The 20,328-nt window shown below is 37.1% G+C and overlaps 1 protein-coding gene across 1 annotated transcript in view; it reads left to right on the plus strand.

Annotated features, from left to right (window-relative positions):
* Positions 1–7,854: 7,854 nt before the first annotated feature.
* The window catches only part of RTCA (RNA 3'-terminal phosphate cyclase), a 30,670-nt gene continuing 18,196 nt past the window's right edge, over positions 7,855–20,328 (plus strand). The window contains exons 1-4 of the mRNA XM_001381837.5: positions 7,855–7,989; positions 8,159–8,259; positions 14,280–14,423; positions 19,945–20,068. Coding sequence (XP_001381874.1) covers positions 7,945–7,989; positions 8,159–8,259; positions 14,280–14,423; positions 19,945–20,068 — 414 coding nt within the window. The 5' untranslated portion in view covers positions 7,855–7,944. The remainder of the gene's footprint in view (positions 7,990–8,158; positions 8,260–14,279; positions 14,424–19,944; positions 20,069–20,328) is intronic.

Consider the following 20,328-nt stretch of genomic DNA (forward strand, 5'->3'; position numbering starts at 1 on the left):
GAGACATAAAGAACATAGTAATAATCTGACCCTAAACTATAAATAATGATGATTTTGCTTTGGAGGAAAAGCTTTGAGACTTTTAATATGCTTCTATGCTAAGTTGTTTTTTTTTTAGATTTATGAGTCTGACCCTTCATCAGTTGCCATCACTCCTTCTTTAAAGGGTACTGCCAATGAACTCTGCAGTCTGAGAACTGTCACTGGGACTTTAAGGAAACAGCCTTTCAAAGAGGAAGGTGGGATTTCCTTGACTCAGTTTCTCCCATTGTAAATAGGAATGTTAAATCCTGAGTCTGGCTGTGAAACCCTAGAAATGGAAGTGAGACTTTTTGTGGAACTTTGCTCTGACTTTTACTTGAAACCAAACAGCATTCTGTACTGGAAAAATCATTTTGATGCTGTGTACATTTTATTCATTCCTTTTCCTCTTATAGCAAATTCCTCATAACCAGGACATTTGATCAGTGATATATATATATATATATATATATATATATATATATATATATATATACACACACACTATCTTTATGTATTAGGTTAAAACTGAAATATCTAAGCTATTGATGTGTAACATTCAAGCTACTTAACCTGAAATTATAATTCTTCTTATACCTCAATATTTGGCCTTATCTGTCATTAATTATTTAAAATCCTTTCAACATCTTGGAGTGGTACAATTTGGCAATGATTTGGGAACATTTAAACCAGGTTATAATTCCACTATTTCATAAGTTTTTAGCAGCAGCAGTTTTTGTTTTGTTAGAAAATTTGTGTATGTATCATCACTTATCTTAGAGGAAAGTAATTTATGTTCTCTTTTGTTATTTCCAAGTGACATCTTGACTTACATAAAGGTTAGTGTTACAACACATAGTGTGTGATAGATTCTGTAATGCAAGCAGATCACACAAAGGTTTGGAGAAGATCAAAGAGCATCATTCTATTTTATTTAGAAACTAGTTGACTTGTACATGGTTAGAAACTGGCTATGTTTGTCTATAGATAACTTGCTTGATACAATGCAACATAATTTGTCTAAGTTAAATATATCCCATCTAAAGTCTATTGTTATAATAGAAGGGAGAAACATCTTCTGAGTGAATTCATGTATGTTACCATCTAGCTTAGGCACAGAAGCCACGTGTTAGCAAAGAATGTTTTATCTAAGGTTCTTGTAGAAGGATAAGATTCTTTACAGAATATCATCCTCTTGGGAAGTGGGAATTGCAATTTAAAACTGGAGAAGATTAGAAGATTAAAATAATAACGAGCAATAACAAATAGCACAAATAAGGTGGGAGAATAATTGAAGTGAAAATTTTTGAAGAAAGTAAAAAAGACCAAATGATTATGTTCATATACCAAGTTCTAAAAAATTGGGTATATATCAACTTTGTTGTTTTCAGTTTGTTACTGGCAGTCTTCCAAAGCTGGTATTTGGCTAAGACAAATAAAAAAGGGCAAAGAAGTATAGGAAATTTAAATTCTTTGGTGTAGAGGTTCATAATTGGATATTTTACATGTTAATAAAATTAAGTATCAAGGTTTGAGTTAGCTCTCACCATCTGACCTAACTATTGGTGATGTAAATTTTAGTGACTCTGTTAAAGTGTATTAAGATCTATTTTTTTCTAGCAGTTTTAGGGAAAGATGTTATCAGTGATCCTGGAATAGGAGAAAGCAGATCTGTCAGTTGCTATTCTGAGAATCAGCATATGACTTCAGTAGGCTGAAGAAGATGATAGCAATAGAAGAGGACTCCAAAAATCAAACTGCTGCATTATGAGACTAAGTCCTTGAACATGATGGACTGGACAGTGGGGGATGATGGGTCATCTATCCCTTTCAAGTCTCTCCCATAAGCTGTTAATTTAAAACAGTTGTGCTAGAAGGAGAGTATCCTCTAATGGCTCCCTGTCAATGCATCTATCAATCACTTTTGACATCATACTATAAAACACTCGAGCATCAAAGGCTTTCATTGTATAGTTATATTTGGAGTGCTTGATTGGGGAAACAGACCTGTTTTCTCCAAGAAGCAGAAGAGGGTTTTGTGCGAATTTGTTTTTCATATACTGTATTAATTCCTGTATATTTAGGAGAATTACTGGGTATTCCGTCTGGAATCTTAGAGATACCACCTGGTCTGCTACTTGTTTGAACTTTGTCTTTAGGAATTCGAAGTATAGGTAATAAAAAGAATTGTGTTCTTCTCAGGGTGGACATTCATCCTATCCCCCAGCAGGAATGAAAGTTATTTGGACTTGTAGAATAAGACCTCAAGGATATTTTGTTATTGCCACAGGTCCAGTGAGTTGGGAGACTCCCATCACTTTACTCTTTCCAAATGGGAGCCCATGATGAATTCATGCTATGTATCTTGCCATTTACTGATTGGGGTAGGCTTTGTGCCTAGATTATAAACCCTGGCCCTTTGACAATGGGATTCAGAAGTGGAGAGGGAGTCTCATGTCAGGAACCTATATAATGTTTGTTTCTGCGCCCATGCATAGCATTTGCCACATTAGGGCACTTGCCCTTTCTCATGAGAAAGAATAAAAGCTGCTTCTACTCTCACCTTTTGACTCCATGTTTGTAATTTAGGGGTGTGGTCGTTTTTATCCCACTCAAGGAATGTCTTCCTTTTTAATAAATGAGAGTAGTGTCTTTCTGGTTATGTGCAAAAATTCATCTGTTGGTTTGGGGAAGGACTGAGGGTCTGATGGACCACTTAATTAGCTAGCATCAATAAAAAATGTCTTGAAATGGTCAAGGGAGGGGCTGGATAATGAGCTCCTAAAAATCTATTCAGACTGCCTCACCAGCTCAGGGTGTCCCTGGTTTGCAAGAGAACCATGAAGATCTCTATCACTTTATCAGTTATGATGCTGGCCTAACTAATTAGCCTGATATGAGTAAATGTATATTTACCCAAAAATCAGTCTCTCACGATAATTTTAATCATAATGTGAAAAAAGTAGCAAAATCATCTTAAGAGATCCTCATGTGTGAGATTCCTTGGGACTTTCTACCCAGGCTGGCTCATAATCCTTTCTAGTTTGAGGACCTAGGACCTCTCCCAACCAAAGTAGTACAATTTACAAGTTAACTTTAGATAGTGAGTTTCACTGAATATCATCTGGAAAATCACAAAATTATATCTTAAATAGTATATAGTGAAGCTACATTTTTGAAACAACTTCACTTGTGAACTGATGGTCACTGTATATGAGTTAAAGTCCAGATTATAATTATTCTTACATGAAAGATCAATAGATCACTCTGACAATAAGATGAGAAAAATAAAAATTTAACCCTAAGCTGTAATTAGGGAAACTTTGCTGTTTGTGGAAGTCTTTGGGATTTTTATCTATTAGTTTAAGTTTTGATTTCAAGTAGAGGTGTCTGACTTTTCTGAAGGCCACTTGTCCAACATTCAAGAGAAATGCCATGTCTCTTGCAGTAGGTGGGTGTTTATTTCTAGGAATGTTGAGGAAATGATCTGATTTAATGGTAGGATTCTCTTAACGTGGTTCCCTCATCTTGGCAAACAGACATTCTCTCTCCTAGGCATATATGACCCTGCCTATGATACCCATGGCTCATGATGAGCCTTTCTCTGTGATTAGCAGTTGACTATGACCAGTACCTGATGAATAGGATTGATACTGCTATGTCCCTCCCTTTTCCCTCACATAGCAAATTTCATTGATGATGATAAGTGTATAAAAAAGCTTCATTTTTTCCATTATAATAAGCATAAAAAATAAACCTTACTGGTGATATTTGGTTAAATAATATATACTAGCATATTACTACCTTTAAGTGAGGAATCGTTTGAATTAAAAATAAAAGACCATTCAATGCTTACCATTGTCCCTGCCCTTATTAACAGGGAACTTAGTTTATAGGATATCCATACTATAATATCCTTTCATTTAATATTTTAATCATAATATATTCCTAAGGAGGGGGAATAAATTAGAATCCTATTTAGGTAAAGATGAATGAAGATTAATAAAAAATTTAAATGGAACACAATTTTGAGGAGCAAGAAGATATGTGTATACACCACCAGCTCTCAAATACAAATGACTGAATGAAATATATTTTAATCTATAAGGCCATAGTTTTTTTCCTTTAATGAGTTTTAATTCTCAAATAAAGACAGATATGGGGAAATCCTGGAATTAGATCTTGCCTCAGATACTTCCTAGCTGTGTGAACCTAGGAAAGTCACAGCCCCCTTTGCCTAGTCCAGTGATGGTGAACCTTTTACAGATAGAGTGCTGGGTCCCACTCTTCCACCCCCTCCCCCAGACCAAGTGGCCTCCCCCTTGCTCTTCCCTTACCCTAGACAGGGGAGGGAGGAAGTGGTCCCATTGATCTACCAGGCAGGTGGGTGATGATGAGAGATGTGTGGAGACTGGAAGGAAAGTAGACCCAACCACTCCCCTCCCCCTCCAGCTCTGCTCCCCTCTAGCTATGTGCTACACTGTGAGCTATGCTTTCCTCAAACCTAGCTCCTCTCCAATCCCACCACAAGAATCACTTTCACCACAGACTCAACGGGCTGCCATACTGGGTTCTGCATGCCCTTTTTGACACATATACCATTGGTTCGCCATCATTGGCCTAGCCCTTACTGCTCTTCTGCCTTAGTATCAATTTTAAAATATAAGATAAATATTTTAAAAAATAAGACTGATTATATAAAAGGGCTTGTTTTACAAGTAATTTCCTAAACTCTGGATGAAAAACAGTCAGATACACAGGACTTAATTTTTTTAAAGTTTCAGATGTGAGTTTCTAATTCAATGTTAATAAACTGTATTAAGATCTGTTTTTTTTAAAAGGCTATAGCAGAAACACCTAGGAACTTCACCAACTGTGAAAACTGAACAAAGCTTGTACCCCTTTCTTTGGCACCCCAAGAAACTTTTGGATTTTAAAAGGTTTAATTTAATATTAAAGTCATAACTGCTTCTTATCCCAGCCTCTGATTGAACAAGAATGTAGACAAAACCTGTTGCTTATCTGTAAACACATCTCTTAAGACAGAAGGGTAAAGGAAAGAGTGGTGGGCACTTTCTAAAGGTCTCCTGACTTCTGGCATCTTGGACATTCTTGTCTCTTGCCCTTTGTGTTTTCCTGGTGTCTGAAAGTCCCAATTTTTGTCTAGAGTGAAGTTGAAGTTCTCCATTCAAAGGCTTTGGAAAGGGACATAAAAGCATAAATTGGAGTGGTGGGAGGAAGTGAGGGCTTTTTAGCTGGGAATCCAGAATGAGAAGGTATGCTCAGACCAGGCTCCTGGGTCTTAGGTCTCTCAGCCTGGCTCTCAGAGGAAGCTCTAAAGGCACTGCCAGTGTGGCCAGCACTCTTTCTCTGGCCTATTTATTATTTATTAAATAAATATAAATTAAGATATAGTCTCAAACAACAAATTTTGGGGAAATTTTATAGCAAATGTCTCTGACAAAAGCCTCATTTCTCAAATAGAGACCTGAGTCAAATTTATGAAACTACAAAGCATTCTCCAATAAAAAAAAATGGTCAAAGGACATGAACAAGTATGTTCTCTTCTCAGAGGAAGAAATTAAAACTGTATTCATATGAAAAAAAGCTTTGAATCACTATTGATTAGAGAAATGCAAATTAAAATAATGTTGAGATACCACCTCATCTACCATATTGGCTAACATGACCAAAAAGAAAATGATGAGTGTTAGAGGGGTTATGGGGAAATCGGGACACTAATATACTGCTGGTGGAACTGTGAACTGATATACAACCATTCTGGAGAACAATATGGAACCAGGCTCAAAGTGTCATGAAAACCATATATACCCTTTGACCCAGAAATACCACTATTGATATCTATCCCAAAGAGTTCATTGAAAAAGGAAAAGGACCTACCTGTACCAAAACATTTTTAGTAGCTCTTTTTGTAATGGCAAAGAATTGGAAACTGAGGGGTTGTCTGTCACTTGATGAATGGATGAACAAGTTGTAGGATATGGTTGTAATTAAATATTGTTGTTCTATAAGAAACAATGAACAGAATTTCTTTTTTTCCTTTTTTTTTAAATTTAATAAAAACCCTTACTTTCCATCTTGGAATCAATACTTGGTATTGGTTCCAAGGCAGAAGAGTGATAAGGGCTAGGCAATGGAGATTAAGTGACTTGCCCAGGGTCACACAGCTAGGGAGTGTCTGAGGCTAGGCTTGAACCCAGGACCTCCTGTCTCTGGGACTGACTCTCAATCCACTGAGTCACTCAGTTGCCCAGTACAGGATGATTTCTGAAAAAACCTGGAATTATATGAACTGAGAGAAGCAAGCAGAACTAAGAAACAATGTATACAGTAATAGAAATATTATTCAACTGTGAAGGACTAAACCATTACCAGCAAAGCAAATCTCCAAGATGATAACCAGTTAAGAGGAGGAGCCCAAGTTCCCGGCCTAATTTGCTACAAAGATAGAAACTTTGAAGTAGGCAGTAATGGAGGTGAAATGTGACATGCGAGCAAACTGTTTCAGTGTTTAAAGTTTAAGTATTAGCACCCCCCCCCCCTCAACCCCTACTGTTAAATATTTTAACAGTAGTTTTTAAGTTGTTACTGAATCAGGTTACAAGTCATTCCATTAATGTATATTGGGAGTTCTTTTGTTCTTCTAGCATTTCTTTTGTGTGTAGGAAATAAATACATTACTTACATCTGATTTATGATTCATGGAGTACCCTTCTGGGATCCCCATTTCTCCTCTTTGAAAAGTACCAAAATTTAAGATTACATAATTTATCTTTGAGGCCTAGGGGAGGAAGATCTGAGTTCAAGTCTTTGATCTTGAATATGTACACTGCTTTAGGCAGTTCTGTGAGACTAGAAATTGCAAAGCCTGTGTCTACCCGAACAGGTAGAGCGAGTTTCTTCATTTGGCAGTTGCCTGTTATCAATGAAATTCCAAGTCCAGTTCCTATCCCAGTTCATCTTGGGCAGTTCAGGAACTACAAGAAAGACATGATGGAAAACATTTTGGTTATGTGCAGCCGAAAGAGAAAATAAATAGCAGATAACAGCTAGATGGCTCAGTGGAAGTAGGGCTAAGTTTAAATTTCTTGCCTCAATTTCCTTATCTGTAGAATAAGTATAATAATTGCACTTCATTGGGTTGTAGGGAGGAGAAAATGCGATAGTATTTGTAGAGTGCTTTGCAAACTTTCCAGAGGGGTGCTGATAAATGTTTAATAACTTCTCAGAAGGACACATTTAGGGTTAAATCACATTATTAACAGTTTTAATCAGTTTAGACAATAGACAGGTCCTGAATGGTAGCGTTTTCGGATTTCCAAGGTGTAAATGTTTGAGCTGAAGATTTAAAGATTGGCTTTCTGCCAGCATAACCTTGCTTTAAAGTACTCTATAAAGGCTAGCAGTTATAGATGTCATTTTGGGTAGAGTTTTCTAGTTCTGTGCCTTAATAACACAGAAATAGTGGGAAAACATGAGTTGGGTAGGTTGTAGTGAGAATCCTCTTTTGGAAATGAGCTGGACCAGATGGGTACTGACTCCGAAATTTTGTGCTTCGGTCTTTTTGACGGCTAGGCTTTAGGTCCTGGAAGCGGTCCCTTTAAGTTCGGCCGCCTAGACTGAAGGGGGAGGAGCGGGGGTGGGGGGGAAGTGGGGTCCGGGAATACGCATGCTCGGTGAACTCCGTCTGGGCTGTGGCGTGGCCTGGTCCTGGGCCCTTCTCTGCTCCAGCTCCTCCACTGCTGCTACAGCCGCCGCCCCTTCCACAAGCTGTGGCTCCGCACCGCCCAGGTCTTCAAGCCAGGCCAGGGGAGGCCAGGCAGCGTGGTGCTTGAGTCATCACCTCTTCGGCTACTCCTCACTCTCCCTTCGGCCGAAGCTTTGTTGCTGGGGGCAACCCCTATGGCAGGGCAACGGGTGGACATCGATGGCAGCATTATGGAGGGGGTGAGTGAGAAAGCAAGCGCAGAGTGCGGGCCCCCAGGTCCCTGTCCTTGGCTCGCTTCTACCTCCTCCCCATTCCTTCTCCTCCTGTCCGGTTTTCTCTTTCTTGTTCATTCCCACTCCGTTGACCTTGGCTCAGACCCTCCCTTGCTTTCCCTTTTCTGTCTGCCAGGGCGGCCAGATCTTGCGTGTATCCACGGCTCTGAGCTGCCTGCTGGGCCTTCCCCTGAGAGTGCAGAAGATCCGGGCAGGCCGCAGCACTCCCGGACTCAGGTAAAGGGGAGTCCTCCTTGGGGTGGGGCGGGCACCGGCATGGGTGGAAGGAACAGCTGGGGGCTATGGCCCTTTGACCACCTTTCCCAGCCATCTCCTATTGACTTCTAGATCTAGGTCTGTCAGTTCTGGAGGATCTTCTTGGGGCAGGGCTCCCAATTTGCTAATCCCAGAGCTTTCTCTTTCTACAGTCATTGAGACCTAACCCGAGCATGTGTACCCTCTAAACTAGGATGGCAGGCACATCCTAGAGTTAGGGTTGGAACGAACCCGATACGGTCTCTTCATTTCACTGTGAGGAAACGGAGATACTGGGCGGTAGTAAGTGACAAAGGCAAATGTTAAGCCCAGGTATGCTGGCTTTAAACCCTTTTCTTTGCCCCTGGTAAAGCAGGGACCGTAGGCTGAGCAAGAACCATAAGATTCCAGGGCAGCTGCCCTCTCCTCCTTGCTGAAAATGCCTTTTGCAAATACAAGGACAATTGTATTCATTAGGATTCCCATGCTGTGCAGTTTGACTCTTAACTTTAGTATTGTTAGTTCAATAGAGGATTTTTTTGTTAGGGGAAATACAGCAAAGACCAGTGTCTTTTACCCATGCACACATGGAACCTTTAGGGATTGTCTCCATCCTACAGTTCTCCTCAAAAAATGGTTCTTCATGCCAAACTTCATAAAGAAGGTAACTATTATTTACTTTCTAACATCTCTGGAGAAACTTTGGAAAAACTAAAATGATTTTCATTTCCTAGTTGAGTATTATTAGCCTCCTAACTTTGGATGTCCTCCTCAGGCTCAACCCTAGTCTCTATATCTTTTCTCTTGGTTCAGTTATTTCTTTGTTATTTCAGTTATACATCATATACAACATGTAGTTCATATTTTAGCTATACATCTAGCCTTGGTCTTACTCCTAAACTCCAGTCCTGCATCATGAACTATAGTTGAACATTTCTAATTTGCTGCTACACACACACACACACACACACACACACACACACACACACACACACACACACACACACACACACACACACCCTATAGATGGGAAGGAATTCTACCAAATTTTGCAACCTTGACCCTTCCTTGTCTAATGTACCTTCATAGCATTCCAGGCATCTATGTCTTATTTACTCACAGTCACCACCTACTACCACCTACTTTAAAGTCCTCTTTAGTTTTCAGTTGCTGAAACATTAAGTTTCCTAATTGGGATTCCTTGCTTCCAGTCTCCTAAAACATGAATCTGACCATGCTTCTTCCTGATTCAAGCTCCTTCAGTGGTCTCCCCTCTTATTAGTGCTGGGGGGAAAATAGATAACCTGAGTTTTGCTTTAAAGTCTCTTCACATTGAAACCATTTTACTCTTCCAGGTTTATTGTATAATCCCCAATACACACATTACTACCTTTTAGCTAAATTAATTTCTTTTCTGGCACCAGAGCTCTCAGTGTTCTGTTTCCTGCTTCAGGCCTTTGGAGAAGCTGTTCCCTTATATGTAGAATGGACATCCTCCTCTCATATGCTTCTTTCCTAACATCCTTCAGGATTGTCATCTCCTATGAGATCCTCACAAGCTTTCCATTCTCTCCTGTGCTGATTGTCCCCTTTACCCCAATGTAAGCTCTTTCTGCTGCATATTAGAATACTTTCCAACAGGAAGTTAGCTGACCTGTCCTTAAACATCTTTTGTCTTGAGGACTTACTACTTCATAAGAGAGCCCATTAAATTTTTGAAAGAGCCTTACTATTAGAAAGTTCTTCCTTTAAATTGCATAGAAATTTACTTAGTTTCAGTTAACCAGCACCTATTCTTGAGGATAGGACTACACTCTACTTTCTATTTCACTTGAGTAATACTCATAAAATTGAGTTGCCCCAAGGAGTACTATATCCTTCAGCAGATAATCATATGATTATTCAGAATTTTCTATCTGTACATTTTTGATGTCATGGTGAAATATCTTCACAATGCCCTTATTAATTAATCATCAAGCATTTGTTAAAGTCATACTCTGTGCCAGGTGTTTTGCTGAGAGCTAGGGATTTAAAAAAATATTTGAGAAGATCATATTCTAATGGAGAAGGCAATATGGGAAAAAATTTCACATTCAAGATTATATTTAGTGTAAACAGAAGATAAGCTTAGAGAGAAGATACTAGCAATATTAATACCTTTGATTCTCTTTACCCCATTAACCTGCTATGGTTACTGTAGACTTTGCCTAACCCTGAATGATTCTTGCCATCTGGCTTTTTTCATCTTTTCTATTTATAGACTATAGGATATTACTGTGGAAAAGCATAGAACTGCAATGCAAGCTTCATCCACTACACATTTGTGCTCCCTAACTTCTATTACACAGGTCCAGAACAGACAAGTAATAATAACCCTACTACCCTCTATATTGGGCTGATGTGTTTAGTTCTGAGGACCATGTCTTAAGAGAAGCAGCCCAAACTGGAGCACCTACCAGAGGAGGGTGACTAGGATAGTGAGGGGAACTTGAAACTATATCATTTGAAGAACCATTGAAGGAACTAAGCATATTTATCCTAGAGACAATTGTAGGGGAAGTCTTCATGTATCTAGAATAGAAATTTTCTTAATTCTGATCATAAAGGCAGAATTGGAACAAGTAGGTAAAGGTTTTAGAGGAAGTCAGATTTTACCTTAACATAAAGGAAAAACTTCCAACAGAATGGGCTGCTTTTGAGACAACGACTCCTCCATCACCAGAGATGTTCAGATGGAGACTAAATGGCCATTTATTTAGGGATCTTAGAGTGTGGAATCATAAATTTAATAATAAAAATAGTTAAAATGTATATAACATTGTAAGAATTGTAGAAGGCTTTACACATTACTCTACAACAACCCTATAAAGTAAATATATCATTATCTCTGTTTTAAAGTTGAGGAAACTCAGGCTGATAAGTTTAAGTGGCTTTCCCAAGATAAAGCTACTAATTGAGGCAAGACTAGAACTCGGCTTTTTCTAATTCCAAGTACAGTATTATATCCACCATTTCAGTTACTTTTATTGGTAGGATGAACTAAGTAACTTGTGAGATCCCTTTTGATTCTGAGTCTGAAAAGAGATCTTGTTGGGGGCCAACAAGAGGTGAATAACAAGGATTTCAAGTAACACTGAGCAACTCATTGAATTTTGGAAGGAATTTAAAAGTTAACTTGGGGGTCCTTCTGCCATATGTCAGAATATTTTCTAACAGGTAGTCAGCTAACCTCTTCTTGTCATGGGAACTAACTACTTCATGAGGTAGCACATTAAATTTTTGAAGGAGACTCATTGTTAGAAAGTTCTTCCTTTAGATTGAGTAGAAATTTGCTTACCCATGTATTCAGTTAACTAGTTCTAATTTTGTTCTTTGAAGTGGTAAACAGAATAAGTATCATTCCTCTTCTAAATGGATAGCTCTTTAAAATTTGAAGATAAGATCCATCTTTTAAATCATCTCTTAGTTATCAAAACTCATAGCCTTTTCTTAGCCTCATGCCTCTTGATCTCTCTAAAACATTTGACCACTTCCCTTCTTGAAATTTTCTTCTCTCTTGACAAGGTGACACGACATTACATATTCTGTATAATTCTCTGATTCCACATCATCCTTCCCTCTTTTGCCTCCAGTTGTGTACATGTTTCAGGGTTCAGGTCCTAGCTCTTTTTTCCTGAATTGCAAGTTAGACTAGAAAGGTTGATATCTTAAATTTTTTCCCCCTATCTTTTCATACATCAGATAGTCACTAAATTGGCACTGTAATTGGAACCTTTTATTTTCCTTTACATTCCCACAGTCACCATCCTATTTCAAGCCCATAATTACCCTTCAATTGGATTGTTATAATCTCTCAACTTTCAACCTGTTATCCTTCAATCATCTCACATACTGTTGCCATGTTAATCTTTCTAAAGCACAATTCTTATAATTTAAGTCCCTTGCTCAAAACTTTTCAGTGACTATTAAACAGCTTGTCAGGTAACATTTTGCTTATACTTCTTCCATAACAATTATCACTTGTTCATTTCTTCTCATATTATTTGTATATACATCTTAGGTTCTTTATTTAGGCCAGATCTCTGACAAGATATGCCATTTGTTTCTCTATTCACTGACTAACCACAATTATCCTTTGAACAAAGTTAAATTAATCATCAATCACTGAAAATCCTACCTATACAAGACCAAGCTCCGAAACGTCCTCAGCCAGAAATAATTAATATTCTATCTCTTTTCCTTATACCATTCTTCTGGCAATTATGTTACATTGTATTATAGTTATTTTATGCATGTTTATCACCAGTAAATCATAACCTGGTCCAGGGCAGCTGTTTCTTGGTCATCAAATTGTATATATCAAAGTCACGCTTTCTATATAAAATACTTATAAATAAGTGAACACAAATGGATTTTAATTGTATATTCATATATGTACATGTGAGTTCAAGATTAAATTACCCATTTGAGGACAACAGACAGATACTTACATTTCTGATTTATGATTCTGATCTTAGGGTTTTTTTTTTAAAATGAGTTCCTTCATAATCTTAAAAGAAAATAAACAAGAATAGTACAAGATGGGCAGGCATAGTTCTATAATCTGCATCATTGGAAGGAAAGCCTATATTCAGACTACATATTAATTTGAGGATTTGAATATAATCTTAGCATAGTCAGTGGAATTAGTTGATTTTTTAGATCATTGAATTGTTTTTAGCATACATTTGAAAAATTTGTATATTTCTTACAATGCCACCAATAAAATAGCTTTGGAATTACAATATCAAGTTAAAATACTTTGTCCAGGGAAACAAAAATGGGTATACAGCTCCTACCTAATCTTTCTTGGAAAAAACATATTAAAAATTATTGCTTGATATGCAGGAAGGCATTCCAGAAGTTTCAAAGCTGGGATGAACAGAATTATGATGTTCCCTACATCATTCAGAGCTAGAAGAGACCTCACCTGTTCTCTAATTAATCAATTCTGAGTTGTCAAATGGGAGTAAGTGGCAAAACAAGAATTCAAATAGAGTCTTCCAGTTCCAAATTTGCATGCTGCTGTTTCTTAATGTAATATTTCTGTAGCTTCTAGTTAAATAGTTTAAAGTTCCTTTTGAGTTGATTTTTCTCCCTATGACATGTATTGTCCTGGGATAGGTACTTTCTATACTCTCATATCCTTATTTCATATTAAATATTTTGGAACCTGTGTTCTTTATGTTTGCAACATGCCTTTCTTTTGTTATTGAAGTATAAAGAAATGGTATGTATAAATTTAAATATCTTTATTCTAGTAGTGAATTCAAGTAGGATTATTAGTTTTATTATACTGTTACATATATCACCTTGAAAAAGGACAGAGTGGAAACTTTCTATACTGTACTGGTAAACACAGCCCAACTGATTTCCTTCTAAATGATTTGTCGTATCCTGTTGACCTTTTAATGAGCCCACTGAATGGTTAATGATTATCAGACGGGCTTTTAAAAATTTTAATTGTCTAACCTATTTAAAATTGCTTTAAAGATGTTTGTATGTGGTTAAATCTAATTCATTCACCTATGGACAGGAGTATTTCTAATTGATTAAAGTTAGGGTTGATATGTATGGATAATTCACTGAATTGGAAAGGAGTCTGATTGGACTTCAGACACTTTCAGTAGGTTGATTTATGGAATGGGACTTTCTTTGGCTCCTATTTACATTCTTGCCATTCCTGTTAACACTGGCATGGCTTTTTTTTTTTAAATGTTTATCTTAAAAATGACTTCTGTTGAAGCAGCTTTCCCAGTTATATAAAAAGATATTATCTGACTGGCCAAATGAAGACAGGTAAAAATTTTAAAACATAATGAATTGTTTAAGTATGAGGAATTTGTGCCATTAATTTGGGTAGTATAATTTTACTGTCATTGGAGTTTCATAAATGTTTGAAATAATATGGGTATATAGGCAGTCTGAATGCACACGTTTTGATGCAGTATTATGACCTGAAGGCCTCAACACCTCTCTGGATTGGAAATGATTCGAGATTTATGTGATGGGCAACTAGAAGGGGCAGAAATCGGCTCAACAGAGATAGCATTCACACCAGAGAAGATCAAAGGTGGAACCCACACAGCAGATACCAAGACAGCTGGGTATGTCTATGTATATATTTGAGATCTGAGAAGTAACCATTTATTAGCTCTGTTTAAGAAGCCAACCCATGTCAAATGTAATGTCATTGAATCCATTAAACTATTTCATTATTCTACTTTGATACCATTTTCTTTCTTTAGTATACAATTGAAAGGAAGCTTAAGAAGATTTGGAAAAGCATTGTAGCTGCACACATGAATAAAACAGTCAGTGGTTATTCTGAACACCAGTGCTTTTATTTTTATTTGTTTTTTAAGTGCTTACCTTCCATCTTAGAATCAATACCACGTATTGGTTCCAAGGCAGAAGAACAGTAAGGGCTAGGCAATGGGGGTTAAGTGACTTGTCCAGGGCCACATAGCTAGGAACTATCTGAGGCCAGATTTGAACCTAGAACTTCTTGTGTCTAGGCCTGACTCTCAATCCACTGAGCCACCCAGCTGCCCCCCACCAGTGCTTTTAGATAAAAGTCCCCCAATACCTGGTCCGTAGTGTGCTGCTCCTGGTAGGCTCTTTAGCAATCACCCAGGTCAGCCTTCCTATCTTATAAACAATAAAACCAAAGTCAGAGTAATAAGCTGACTTAACCAGAGTTACATAGCTGGTCTGTGGCAGAGCTAAGGCTGGATCTCAAGTCCTTTGACTCCTAGGTTAGTATTTTTTCCATCAGGTTGTGCAGCTCATAACACCCCATGTTCTGTCACATTATTCCTTCAGTCTTTGTTCTCATGCAAGTTATTTGGTCTTCAAGAGCAGTCAGGGAAGCACGGGAGTGCTAGATCATTTAAGTAGCATCAAGTCTGAGGGATTTGAATTTTTGGACATTAGAAAGATAACAGGCAGCATGGATTATGGGTTAGAAATTCAGTCTCAAAGTAAGATATAATTGGGATTGAGATTCCCAAGTTATATAAACACTCAGTGCCTCAGTCAGTTTTCTAAGATGGTCAATGAAAGAGGATGAAGGGCAGGAATACTTACTAAGGACCGACCTACTGTATGCCAGGCACTTCACAAATATCTCATTTTATTCTCACAACAACAATGGGAGTGTTATAGTGGAAATTACAGAAATAGAATTGAATTGAAGTATAGCTAAAAGTTGGTTTGAAGAAGCTAGCATGACTACATGCTAGGAACTCTGGGACAGGAGATTCTAGATTGTGGGAAAATTGCAACAGTCAGTGAGGCTTTTCCTGTCTTGGAGCTGAGAGAGGAAGGAGCTGATCTCTGCCGATCCTGTTTTCTACCAGCCTGTGAGTGAGAGGAGGGAAACCTTTTCATTTCTTTGGGAGTGCCTTTCCTCACCAGAAGAAACCATCCTGAAGAAGAGCCAAAGACTCAGCTCTGACAAAGAACATTGTGGTCCAGAAGCAGTTGTTGCTGTGTCAGCCCCTGACCCCACTGGGGTGAACTCCAACATCCAGAGTTCATCCTTTTCATCCTGATAAACCAAACAGGGAGGATTTATAGTGTCAGGAAGAATAGAGAGGGCCTTGGGGATATTAGCAAGAAGCAGGGAGAGTCAGATAGCATCAAGATCTCGAAGACTCCATCTGGGAAGTGGGAAGTGGGAAGTGAGAGAATTAGTGATTAGGGCATCCTAAAAATTCCCTCCTATTTTTTATTTAACCAATAAACTGGTTAGTTTCTACATCAACAACTGTTTGAAAGACTTAGTTGTGGCTGTCCCAATGTTGTAAGGCCTCAACTGCCTTACTGCATTAAGGGGAAACTGAGGTATCCCTTGGTGGATTATAACATCCATGCACCTCAGTGTACTGTACTATTTCAGGAAGTAGATGCTGTTATTATCTCCATTTTACAGTTGAGGAAACAGACAGGTTAAATGGCTTTCCCAGGGTCAAACAGTTAGTAAGTGTCTGAAGCTGGATTTAAAATCAGGTCTTTCTGAATCCAGGCCAAGGGTTCTATCCATTGTGCCAACTCATTGCAGAGCAGGTGCCATGGGTAGAGTGAGTTACCTCTGCCACTGAAACCATAGACCTAATCCATAAAAAAGAAGAGCAATCGTCTAAGATCTAATTTAATTAGTTATCTTATTAATAGACTAGATGATAAGAGGACAGAAATTATTCTGATTTGAAGAGATGTTTGGCAGCAATATTTTGTTTGGGGCCCTTTAATGGCAGTTCATTGTAAGACTCCTTTGTGGCAGTGGGCACTTCTCCGTTCCTTCCTCTCAGATTAATGGACAATTTTCAATTCAACTGAGAGCCATGTGCTGCAGTAGTTTAAGTTAGTAAATTTAAACTGTGTTCAAAGCAAGATTTGTCTTCTTGACACTAAGCCCAATGATCTATCCATTTCATTGCCTAGCTGCTACTTAAAGGGGCCTTATGTGCTTGGTGTACTAAATTTCTAGCTATGAGGCTAACTAGAGTGTCTTAGATTCATAACCTTTTTCAATAATAAATATGTGTATATGTGAACCATTAACAGTTGTGAATCATTCAGCCTTTAATATTTAATTATTTCTTTTGCTGTTTTGCTGAAGGCAAGAGGATGATAAAGTGTAGATAACAAAGCCACTCCAAAGTTGGACATTTAAGAGAGTGGCAAAGATGATATAAAATTAAAAATTCACTTTTTCCCAAAAATGTTTATTTTGATTGAACTTTACATGTACATGGTTTTGTAGTTTTCACAGGGAGTTTATTTTTTATTTTTTAAAATTTATTTATTTATTTAGAATATTTTTCCATGGTTCCATGATTCGTGTTCTTTCCTTCCCCTCTTTGCTCATCAGCTCCAGGAGGGAGGAGGAAAGAGAGGAAGGAAAAAACATGAAGATTTTTGGCCTTGACTTAAGAATTCTAAACAGTTAGACTATTTAAATATTTTTTCTATTCATATGAATTTGGTAAACATCAACAAAAATGACTTTTTTAAATACAAAGAGTTTAAAAATGATAATACTGCAGATGAAACCACTATGGTTTTTTGTTTTAAAAAAAAATTCCAGGTTTTACATGGTGGTTCCAACATTGCCCTGCTTGTCTCTATCCTCTTCTGAATTTTCATCTCTACTCTTTTTATTTTTTAATGATAACAAGATTTTTAAAATGCAAATATATATGTACATATATTTTTGAGGAAAATCTTGAACTTTTCAGCTGTCTAGAAAAATACTCAAATAGAATAATTAATCTCCTTTTACTGATGAGGAAATTTAGGCTCAGGAATGTTAAATGACCTGCTCAGGATTCTCAGCTACTGGCAAAACTGGAGTTAGAATCTAGGTTTTTTTTTTTTTAATTGAATATATAGTATATAGGAGAAGTTTGACATAAATGTTAAAGAATAAACAATCCTCAATTGTAAAATACATCTTCTTTGGTTGATAGTCATACCTCTTTAGTGCTTGACTATCTTACTGCTTTAAACATCACTTGGTCTCAGTGATAACAACTTCTCATATATGTCACTGTCTGATAGAAAACCCAAGAAGTAGTTCAACATATGGACAAATAATGGTAGCCTGTCAATGTTCCATTGAAATTGAACCATAAATCTGATTCTGTTAGCAAAAATATAGAGTAGAGACTATCAGAACATGTTTACTTTAAAATATTCAAACATTTTGAATTCTATGAAAAATGTTAAACTTTATGGTCATCACATCTTTTGAAAATTTATCTAAGTATTTGAAATATTCTTTAATAAAAACATTGTGAACTTACATTGCTCTTCCAAAATAATTAAAAAAAAAAAACCCTTACTGTCTTGGAGTCAATACTATGTATTGTCTCCAAGGTAGAAGAGTGGTAAGGGCTAGGCAATGGGAGTCAAGTGACTTGCCCAGGGTCACACAGCTGGGAAGTGTCTGAGACCAGATTTGAACCTTGGACCTCCCATCTCTAGGCCTGGCTCTCAATCCACTAAGCTACCCAGCTGCCCCCCCATCTAAAATAATTTTAAGAAATGTTAGAACTCTACATTTTAAGCACTAGAAATCTGACATTTATGTCATCAAGCATTTGCAAAATATGTATTTTATTTAATTTTTTCTTAGAACCCTCATCTTCTGTCTTGGAATCAATACTATATATTGGTTCCAAGGCAGAAGAGTGGTAAGGGTTAGGCAATGGGGGTCAAGTGACTTGCCAGGGTCTGAGGCCAGATTTGAACCTAGGACCTTCAGTCTCTAGACCTGGCTCTCAATCCCATCTGAATTACCCAGCTGCCCCCCAAAATATGTATTTTAAATAAACAAAGTAGGACAGAATTCTAAAAGTACATGGGCTTGAATGGGATGGGGCAATTACATCCTTATTCCCTTATAATTGATTTCCTTTGTAATCTTATTCCTTTTATTTTATGCATTTAAAAACATTATGAAGAATCCATAGACTTCACTATATTACCAAATGGATCTATGACACAAAAAAGTTGAGAACCCCTTCTCTAAAATATCACATTGCATATGTTAAGCTCCGTCTTTGTATAAAAAAAGAATTAAATTAAAATTAAATTAAATTTTTAAAATTATTAAAACATTATTAAAAAATTTAAATTAAATTTTAAAAAAGAATTAAATAATATTAAAATGACCATTTAGCATTGGGAAAAAAAGCAGGCCTCAAGCTTTTGGAGAAATTTTATTTCCAATTATAGAGAGCTTTATAAGTTTAGAACTGGTTGACACCTTATAGATTATTCTAGTCCAGTGATTCTTAAAGTTTTTCTGTAGATCAAGGAACTGTGGGAGTCTTCAAGACTCTTTCAAGGGGTCCATGAGGTTAAAATTTTTTCATAATTAAAGTATTTTAATTTCTAATCTGGTAACTATTAACAGATATAACTCACCTAGAGAGAAGTTCTCATGGGTAAAGGGGGAGGGGTGGCATCAATAATTTTTTAGAGTGTAAAGGGCTCCCCGTGCCAAAAGTTTGAAAACTGTTGTTCTAGTCCATTGTTTCAGAAAAGGTGTGTTGGGTTTGCTGTGTATACGTTGAAATTGTTGCTGTTACTGCAGATAAAAGTTATTTAATATAAAGGTTATTTACCCAGAACACAATATGTTAAACATAATATTCATAGAATAACTATAACGAGTTTTAAGGGTGCAAACTTACTAAACTTCAGCAAGCCTTGAATTTTCAGCAAAAATGCTTCTCTTGGGAGGTCTCCCAACTCCTCCACTGTGTGGCTCACTTAAACCTTCAGTGGATGATGATTTTTCAGTATAAAGGATATTATGCTATGAGTAAAAAATGTTTGAGAACCACTGAAACCACTGAACCACTAAAAATCATTTTACAAACTAGGAAAAAATTAAATTTGTATCTTTCTAATATGCTAGTGATAGATGAAATGTTTAGAATCCCCCTTTAAAATGTAAAAATCTACCATTCAGAAGTATGTTTACATTCTTAAGCTTTGTATTGAAGAGTACAAACTTTCTTCCTCACCTCTGTTCCAATTGATGTATGATGTAATTTTGAAAGTAAAATGTAATCATTTTTCATAGCATCATATGTTTGTTGACCCTACCAGGAGCGTGTGCCTGTTGCTGCAGGTTTCGATGCCCTGTGTTCTTTTTGCTGCTTCTCCATCGGAGCTCCGTTTGAAAGGTGGCACTAATGCTGAAATGGCTCCACAGATAGATTACACGTTGATGGTGAGTACCTTTCTCTCCATGTCAAAAACCATCAGATGGTCATGCACAGTCTGCTGAATTGTGATTTTTAAAATTGACTTTAAATTTCAGGATGAGTCCAGTGACCTAAGCTTCTTGATTGTTCAAGTTAATTCTCTCAGGAGTAGTTAAATAGGATGAAAACCAACTTTTAGAGTAGAAAACCTTGGAATGATCAAATGTAATTGTCTTTGCTGCTAAAAGCAGTGCAGTGATCCAGAACAGTTCTGAGGGACTTAGGA

Source organism: Monodelphis domestica, chromosome 2, assembly GCF_027887165.1.
Source record: "Monodelphis domestica isolate mMonDom1 chromosome 2, mMonDom1.pri, whole genome shotgun sequence".
In the NCBI taxonomy this organism is placed as follows: Eukaryota; Metazoa; Chordata; class Mammalia; order Didelphimorphia; family Didelphidae; genus Monodelphis; species Monodelphis domestica.